Source organism: Brachycentrus maculatus, unplaced genomic scaffold, assembly GCF_059751285.1.
Source record: "Brachycentrus maculatus isolate JH-2025_06_01 unplaced genomic scaffold, ASM5975128v1 h1tg000693l, whole genome shotgun sequence".
NCBI lineage: Eukaryota > Metazoa > Arthropoda > Insecta > Trichoptera > Brachycentridae > Brachycentrus > Brachycentrus maculatus.
This window is the reverse complement of record NW_028281425.1, coordinates 589837-599803: the sequence shown is the minus strand read 5'-3', so window position 1 is coordinate 599803 and position 9967 is coordinate 589837. Positions and strand designations below refer to the sequence as shown.

At 37.4% G+C, this 9967-nt stretch overlaps 1 protein-coding gene across 1 annotated transcript; it reads left to right on the top strand.

The window, feature by feature from the left end:
* The first annotated feature begins 3289 nt into the window (after window positions 1-3289).
* LOC148300561 (uncharacterized) lies at window positions 3290-9936 on the top strand. Its single transcript, XM_088274614.1, has 8 exons — window positions 3290-3396; window positions 5059-5154; window positions 5328-5406; window positions 6367-6483; window positions 7057-7334; window positions 7951-8106; window positions 9030-9293; window positions 9372-9936. Exons 2-8 carry the CDS (start codon window positions 5068-5070, stop codon window positions 9531-9533), a joined length of 1143 nt encoding a protein of 380 aa, XP_088130740.1. The 5' UTR covers window positions 3290-3396; window positions 5059-5067; the 3' UTR covers window positions 9534-9936.
* Window positions 9937-9967: the final 31 nt, after the last annotated feature.

Here is a 9967-nt window from a genome sequence, read left to right as displayed (position 1 = left end):
TTGTTCCATTCATTTTTATATTTTTATATTCACATCATTGTGAATTAACTATATTTTTCTTTTAATTAGACTGAGCCACAGCATGAATATGCATAGCTTTCTTTTGTATAGCTACTTTATTTTTATATGTTTGATTTACTGCATAGTATTTGATATGATGTATGTATATCCCATAATTGAGACTTGCATCTTTCACCTTAAGATTTGAAATAAAGCTAAATCAATTAATGTTCTGATCCTGCAACAATTAAATTATAAACAATACTGTAAAATAAAATAAAAGACTCACAATCTGCGTCATCAGCGACGCTGCTGCCCGCCGTCCGCTGCTGCCCGCCGTCCGCTGCTGCCCGCCGCCCGCTGCTGCCCGCCGCCCGCTGCTGCCCGTCGCCCGCTGCTGCCCGCTGCCCTTCCATTGGCACTATCCTTGTTCACATATCACAATATGAATATACTATGCACTCAGATTTAGGCGATTCTTCTCATCAAATTCACATACCTGCAAGATAGATTTGTTTATTTATTGGTTTTTATTCAGTTTAGTTAAAAAGTTATAATTTTTTATTTGGCAGTCACCCAGTGAGAGGATGTTTCTACCGTTTAAAAGTTATCTAAAAACATAGATTTTTCAGTAAACTGAAATATATAATGCAAATAACTCAAATAAGAAACAATGAAAGTAAAGATAATCTAATTTAAAAAAATGAGCATAAAAAGTCAGCACTCCAGCACGGTAGCCGAGCGTGCTGACCATTACACTACGGAGGCGGACATTAAATCTTAATAAGTATTTAATAAATTCATGTTACTTCCAAACTTTTAACCTCATTATCTCAGAGTTGAAGGAAATTTGTTCCTGCAAAAAGAAGGTTTTAACATGATAAATTTAAATCATTCTTATTTTTAAAACAAGAAATATATAAATGAGAACATAATTTCTTTACATTTAAAGTAATATAATTATCCCCGTATTCAGAAATTCCTATAATATACTATCTCGCAAAGTAAATACTTATCATATATAAAAAGAGTTTGGGTCGATACCCTCCCCTCATCTAGTCCAAGCTATTTTTTGTACATTTTTAGACATCTTTATATAGATGAAAAATACTATGGAACTGAGTATTTACAGAGCTTATGACCTGTCATAAGCTAGTTAAATGATCACTTTACACACATACAACATTCACCATCCTATCTAAGATTGACAACCACATTACTCAAATTTTTCGAAACTCCTTTCAAAAAATAATTTCAATTTTTGAACGTTTTTCTTACTAGGTTTTATAATGCAACAACAAAAGGCAAAAATTTGAAAAAAACATGTTGATTTTGTTATTTCACATGCGCATTTGGTAGCAACTGAATACGGGGATAATTATGTTACTTCAAATATAGAGCGGACACCGTTGGTACAAAGAATGATTACTCTAAGAAGCATATCTGGCAAGAGTCTATGAGACAGAATAAGAAACACCAGGATAAGGGAGATATGGGAGATCGAAGAAGTCGTTAGGTGGGGAAGGCAACGAAGGAGACAATGGTATGCGCGTGTGAGGAGAATGGAACCATCTAGACTCCCCCACATCGCACTGTACAGCCGACCCCAAGGTAGACGACTTCCGGGCAGACATCTGTAGCAGTGGCTTAATCGCATTCTGCATATAGATGTTGTCTCAAATTTGTTTCGAGTTATCCGGGAGAACCTGGGTTTTTCCGTTAATAAAGGAGATATATGATATTTACCATTTATTTGGGCAGAGGTATGCCAATATTCCTGCCATGAGTGAAAAAGTCTTTTCTTTACAATAACGAGGAGGTCATCGATGCTGAGTTCATTCACATATTCTGGGCCCCCGCTAAGGACGGCCTCCTTCGCCAGGGAATTCACCTTCTCATTTCCTTCTATGCCGCAGTGGCTCGGAATCCAGGCAATAGTAACTTTTTTAGTCAACGAGGCTGCCCGTAGTAAGAGAAATCGAGTCTCGATGCAGCATTCATCTTTGGGCATAGGAAAGGAGAAGACTTCAATTTCTGTAGGACACTCAGAAAATATGACAGAATTAGGAACTTTTTTTTTTGTGAATTTAACGCAAATTTTACAGCCTCTCTAATAGCGATATTTTCCGCAGTAAATATCGATGCTTCCCGGTGAAGCTTAAACAATTTTTGAAATTTATTGTATTCGCAATAAAAGGCCACTCCCGTGTGGGACGATGAGTCCGACCGAGATCCATCAGTGAAGATGATTTTCCAACCTGTCCACTTGGAAGCCCGGATTTGGTGGAAATTTCTATTGAGTTGGAGGTGACTCTGAACTCCGAACGAGAGTAAAACGCTTGGGGAAAATATATGGGCACTGAAAGGATGGCGATAAAGGGGAAGAAGGTCTTTTGTGTTTATATTATTTTTAAAGGTAGTGTAGATTTGAAAACTGTTAACTAATGATGGGAGGTTTTGTTGTTAAAATAAAAATATTTAAAAGTATGAAAAGTTGACTGTGGGTAGAGGAAACACGGGAAAAATGACAAAATAATCTAAGAAATGTTATATAAATAATAAAAGAAACACTAATTCACCCAGAAAACTTAGTTTACATTTGTTAAAAGTATGTTAGTTTTAAACCAATTATTTTCACGAGGATTAAAAAACAGACCGCCACCACTGTATTAGTCGGGAATCGACTTCGCAGGAGGCCGACCCTATTAAAAACAGGCCACAAGGCCTACATCAAGAAGAAGAAGAAGAAGAAGAAGCATTTGGTGGTAGTTGCGAAAATTGCGCATTGATGGCTTAAAAACTGTTATTTATTTTCAAGGTTCACTTTCGCTGCTCTCAATTATGATACCCATTATGCGAATACTGGTATTCCTGGCAACCGCAATATCACCCCCACTACAACTCTCATCAAATCGCTGAATTCATCCACCATTTTATCATCCTCGTTAGAACTTTCATTGACGCTCGATATGTTCAAATTAGGGATATAAAAATATTTTTTCGGGATTACAACGTAAATTTAAATATCAAAGACTATAATTTTACGAAAAAAATATGTTGCGTTAACGCGAAATTCACCAGCGCGTGTTAAATTCAACGCAAAGAGCGCGATCGCGTCGCTGGCATTTTAAATAAAACTACCTACGCGAACGCGCTCTCCGGCGCTAAAACGGTTCATCACTCGCCACACTCAACTCCGCGAATAATCCCGCACAAAGTAGGTACTATACTTTATTTCACATGGCAACTTCTGTTGGTAAAACGCGCCAAATCGTGCGACAATAATAATGTTTGTGCGGTGTTTATTGTCGAGTTCGCATATTTGAATTAAAATACTTTATTTTTCAAGTTACCTAGTAATTCGTACACCGTTTATTTGGATTTAACACATTTAAGGTAACTTAACGCATTTTTTAAATCTTTACACCACTTATATTTCGCAATCAAATGAAATTTTGTAACCATTTCTACAACATATCTATTTTCTATAATCACAAAATAATCCGATAAATATCAACTGTGATACGAACTCGCATAAGTTATTGATTATAAATGCAGTAGCTTCCTTTTTAAACTGTAAATTTTGCGTATGCCAAATATTTTTGTTTATTTTTATTCACGAATTAAATTATTAGCATGTATTAAAAGGACACACATTGAATATTATTAATTAATATGTGTAACGTGATTTTTTTGTCTTTTATTTAGTAGAAATAAATTATTTATAAATATACAGACGCACTGAGACACGAAGACTTCCACTACTTTCAATATACTGTATATTTCACCATCAATTGAAATAATTTTTATAAATATAGTTAAACATTTTCAAATTTAATATACTTATTCATACCGGTTGATTCGCAATATTTTGAGTTTATTTTGTTTAAAGTTACTGGATTTGCTCCACTTATTAGTTATTCATATGAAGATTTTATTTTAAACAAAAAAGAAAAACTCCCAAAGTTATTTTTTTGTAAAATAAGAAAAACCAGCATTTTTGAATAACAACAAAAATTACAAAAACATAGTATATTTTTCCATACTCGCAGAACGACATTTTTAAACTCTTCTTGTTCCTCCTCCAATAAGAATTAAACATATTATTCCAAAGTCATTCAATAATCCCTCTCAAACATTATGTGCCCAAAAGTTGGAACCAACACAAAGACACAGATAAAATATGCCCTTTCTATACTTTATCATATATGTCAATGTATTTGCAACTGTTAACTTGCATAATTTTTTGTTATTTAATTATAAAATATAAACCAAGCAACTTCAGACTGTCTCTCAACTCTCAATGTATCTTCAAACGTATTGAGACAAACACAAATGTTGTTCCGCATCTCTGACAACTGCATACCTAATTCTGTTTTTTCTTAGGCCATTTTCTTTTCACACCATTTTGATTACACCATTACAAGGTCAAAAAAAAACATGGCAATCTCTAGAGTGACTTATTTATTCTGGGTTTCCTGTATGATAAATCATTAAAACATTAAAATTTTTACATCGTATCAAATTTATTATATCCAAAAATACAGCTTATTGTATTCATACATACATATGAAATACAACATAGCGTATGCTAAAAGTATTTTTTAAATATATAAATTACACTTGATTGTTAAATTGTAATATTTTGACTCTCTGATATCCGTAAGTAATCAAAGATGAAATTAAGACACTTTACATACCAAGCCGACGATAGCAACATAGATTTTTCAATTCACTGTTAACTTTTGTTTTATTAAAGCTTTTATTTTATTAATTGTTATTTTATTTTTGACGTATCAACTATCTTTGCATCAAATCATCTTAGGTGCTCTAGTTCAGACGCTGCTAGAAAAACCTCTTTCACTGTTAGTCTGTTGGTGAACTGTTTCTTATTTACTTGGTATTGCCACAAAAAAATACAATACAAACATGATATAAACTCAGTTACCATAACCAAGATGAAAATAATTTGCGTTAAATACGAGCTAGGGCGCAAGATGGTTGCAGTAGTAGTTTGCTACGTGGAAACTCAAATATTAGTTTTGTTGCTATATACAGACATTCAAGATGCGCTCCATTCCCCAACAAACCACAGTAGGAGACATCCCGAAGCCTGTTGAAAATAATAATAACTTGTCAACTGACTATCTTAAGGTAAATAATCAATTCTTATTTTACAACAGCATACAAGCAATAACAGTAAGACCCCAAGTTTTATAAAAGTAAAGTAGAATGGAAATGAGTACTTCTATGACCACGATCGGACTAAATTTTAGCATTACATTATACGCTACATATATGTGCATAGACTTATTTTGTGATTTCAGGATATTAATTATTACACCAGTGATGAAACAAAGGAGAATATCAGCCGGAATATCAACTCAGAAAGTACTGCTAAATCAGGTCAGAAGTAATATATTTTTTTGTATAAGTTTATAAGAAAACCATAAGTTCATAACGTTTAATGGAATACGCAAGATGCAACGTAATCTCTATTCATTTCCGAGCCGTTCCCGAGAATCGAGCGAATATAAAATATGACGAATAAAGTTATTTTTAGAACTAACTGGAATACATACCCTGTCCTTAAAATGGGACACACGGTAAAACATTAACTTTACATTCCTTATTTTTACTTTTTTCCACTTTTTCCACCAAAAAATTCTAGTCCCGTTTCACTTCCATATAAATCAATATTAATTTTGTGTTGCCCGATGACATATCCTTACCGCCTTTTTAATCCAAATTTTGACATTCCGGGGAAAAATGGTTGCAAAAATGAAATTTTATCACGTAAACTTTGATTGCGAGTAAAAAATGCAGATTCGGAAAAAGGATGACTTTGACTGTGTCATATTTTGTCCGTTTGAATTTGGCCAACAAACTTCATCCGGAATGATATTAGAACCATTTTAAAAATTACAAAGAACTAAAAATTTTTTTTTATAGAAACGTATCAAAATGTGCCTAGTATTAAATATCAGGAATAAAATATTACTGTCCGTGGCGGAACAATATTTACGTCATATTTTGAGTTGTAGGCGGGCGGTATAGAAGAAGTAAGAGGAACGCATTTCAGACCTCCGTGATGGAGCAAAGCTCGCAGGACTCTATGCCCGGAAGCCCCGAAGGTGATGCGAGACACTGCGGGACACCGAGCCCCCAACGTTACACTCGCTCTTTGTGGGCTGATTCAAAACATTTATTAGAGAACAAAAATAATAGGTTCATAACTTTTATGAACCGAACTTATCAAAATTTAACAGGAAACAAAATGGCATATTGTCTCTATACAATGATTTAAGTACTTATTTATATCAACAATATCACATTCATGTCAAAACATACGTGTCATGTTTTCAGAAGTACCGAACCTGCTGAGTCTCCTGACAGACGACATGTGGGTAGTGGAGGCACCGTCCTTCGTAGTGCCGCACCTATACGAGCGCCCCCCTCCCCCTCCTGCGTCCGCCTTGGCCGGTAAGAACAGAATATACTATTCAAAGGAACAAACACAGCTTTTTTCCATCTTTAACCTGGTCAACAATTGCAGTTTTTTTGTGTGTCTGGCAAATTATTCTTATAACAACACTTAATAAATCAGTGTCGTCGTAAGCTTTTACCGCCCAAATATTATACCCAGAAACCTACTGCGGTTTCATTCTTCTACCTTTGAGCGTTTCTTTAACAATCGTCTACCCGGAGACGCTCGCACCTTGTCTTCCTGGAGAGCTTGACAGATTTATCTCCGCTTGATTTGGTCCCCATTGTAAGATAAAGAGGGTATTTGTTTATCTCTCAAGCTATTGTCTGAAGTGAAACTTCTTAGTCGGCTATTAGGTAATCGGATGAGAATGGAGTTACTGCATACGGTGAACACGAATACCAATAGTGATAGAATAGTGTGTTGAAACAGCATGTTCGCAGTTTTACTAACATAAATTTTGATAAAAAAAAGTTAACAATTTCGATGAGCAATTAAAATATCAAACAAGATTCGTATTATTAAAAGAATCAATCATCAAATATGTTTTTTTTTTTGTTTGCTTACAGACAGGTCTTCCCGGATCGGTCAGACCGTAGAGACGTATTTTGACAGTCCACTGGGCAAGTTTTTTGTGGACCTCGGTCTCCGCGTGGTGCGGGAGCAGCAGGCGGGGCCGGCGGGGCGCGGCGGGAACCGCTGCGGGCACTGCTCCTTCCGCTCCGACTCCCTCCTGGTGCTGGCTCACCACCAACAGGGACACGCGCTGCCGAGCCACAGAGCGCGCTCGCGGAAGGCCACGCAGCCTGAACCCGTCTGGGAGCCACCGGCCAAGGTTTTCTTGCAGGTAAACCCTTATACCGAGAGATCATCTCTCCCGAATGATAAAAACGTGCTCCTATTCCTCCTATTGGCCCTTTCCCGTCATTGCAGTAGAAATGCAGTAAGCGACTGCCAGCATACTGGATGATATGTTGTTCCACAATTGATCTTATAAGTGGGTAAGAGTGCCTACTACCATTTGACCTCCTGAACGGTAGCCGAGCGTGCTGACGGAGGTGGAATTTGATGAGATATAGATGACACGAGCGAAGGTTCCTCGAGTCGAAAACTATATGTGGAGAAAGGAATTGGAGGATGCATAATATGAGAGGAAAATAAGAAAAGCGGCAATACCCGGGACACCCGAGCTAATACGAGCTTGCGCAAGCTACCACGGAGGTGTACTAGTTCCTTGAGGATTAAAATTACATATAATTTTACATAAAATTACGTTTTCGAGTGTAATTAAGAAAAGTGAATGTCTCCTTGATCTGGTCCTGGTGAGAACTGTGTCGGGAGACTTGTTTGCGGGTACACTAATTATCATAGTAAATGCCAAAATTGAATGCCCGACACAAAATTACAAAGGAGAAGAAAAACAACTTATTGCATATCAAATTTTCATTTTTTTTTTATTCCAGACAACGATAAATAAAAAAGCAGTAAAGAGTAGGAGAAATTTGCGGGTGAGCAGCAGGAGTCAAGAAGAATGGGATCTTGCAGCCGCGCTCACTCCACACCGCCTCGGGAACACTAAGAAGCCTCCCTTGCGCCGCGATACTCCACGACCTATCCCGGTAAATTTTGACTTATTTCAGTTTTTGAACTTAATATCCGGGTATAAGAGATATTTCTTAACTAAATGGAATCCAGAATAAGGCTGCTAGGACGCAAGATCCTCCGTACAGCTAACTTATTTTAGTGTCATTGTTCTTATCACTGAGAGTCGTGCCCATCCTATCCTCTCCTTGTCCTTGAAACATTTTGTATATGTAGTGACATTTGACTGGGTTATTATAGTTGCCATATTATGGTTACAGCTGTATTTATAAATCCACACCCATCAAGTATGACATATCTGTATACTTTCTTTAAATTAAATCTGTCATTGATGTGAATGTTTCTTCACAACACTGTTTTAAATGAGTTAATACTAAATTTATGTACACATCAATAACTTCTTCTTCTTTAACCTTCTGTCCTCTGCTGGATCCATTTTTTTCAGTCTCTTATATAAATAACCCTTAAACATATTTTTTTTAATATTTAGTTCGTAGCAAATTTGTGATTCACTTAATCTATTTTATACAAGTATGTAGTGAACACATACTGGAAATATTTAATTATGACTCGGATAACATTGGAGTATTTGATAAGAAATGTTAAAAATTCTAAAGTTATGGTTTTTGAAACATACCGAATGTGAAATTTTACAGTGAAAACATGAGATGATCAGTATTCCAAATCCTCAAAAGTGGACAGGACAAAAATCAGAACGATCGGCTTGCATGTATGGGATGTATAAATGTGGGAGAAGCGGACCGAGTGTGCACTCAAAAATGTTTTGTCAGGTATTCAGGTAATCAAAAACTCTGTAGGGTATATTGATATGTTAACCTAGAATAGAATAGTATTCTTATAAAATATAACGCAAATATGCAAGCGGTATCAGATGAGAAAGTCTCAATTATGCGGTAGTCACAAACTGTCGGTGTTTCAGATCAAGCCTCGGTACGTGGTGTGTGAGGTGTGTGACGGGTATATCCGGGACTTGTCAGCTCTGCGCACGCATCTGCGCGTGGCGCACGGTCATGCGGTGCCAGACGGCCGGGCGCCGCTGCTGTGCCCGCGCTGCGGCGCGCGCCGGCACTGCATGCGCGGCCTGCAGCGCCACCTGCTGAGCGCGCACTCCCTGCTGGAGGACCAGCTTCGCCGCGCGGCCGCCCGCGGGGAGGACGCCGGCCACTGCCCGCTCTGTGGGCAGGTACACTTTCCTCCAGTTAACGTAAAGCTTGTACAAAAAACCAACTTGTAATCTTCATAATGCCTGTGCTTGTTGCAGATGTGTTCCCCGGGGATAGTACGTCACATGCAGATAGCGCACGGTTGCACGCTCACATCCGTCTTTGTGTGGTACGAGTGCCCGGTGTGCGGCCTCATTTTCTCGCAACACCAGCAGTATGCGAGCCACGTCGCGGTCGCCCACCCGCACCACCCCCTCTAGTGCGGCACTATCCAGCCCGACATCATGTCTGTTACCTACCGTTCAATAATGTTACCCCTGCGTGTTTCTTGCCTGACATTACAAAAGAATATCTTTAAGCCACAATGCGATAGGATTTGAACAATCTGTCGGAAGAATTTGAAATTTGAATCTTAGGTGCCACACAAACTATATGCCAAATGTGCGATGAGTATTAGCCGAGACGACGCAGACTGTCCTGACTGCTGGAAGAGTCGGAGAAGTCTATAATAAACAGTCGGTTGTGTCTATATTTTTAAAGTAAAACATCCTATATCTGTTTTTGGGCTTATTAGCTATTAACTGAATGAGGGTAACTTCCTCTTTGTTGATAATTTTTTTGTAATTTTTTATCTTGAAAGATTAAAGATATTTTCAATTTAAATTTTTTTTTTCTGTTGTATACAATGTGGTTT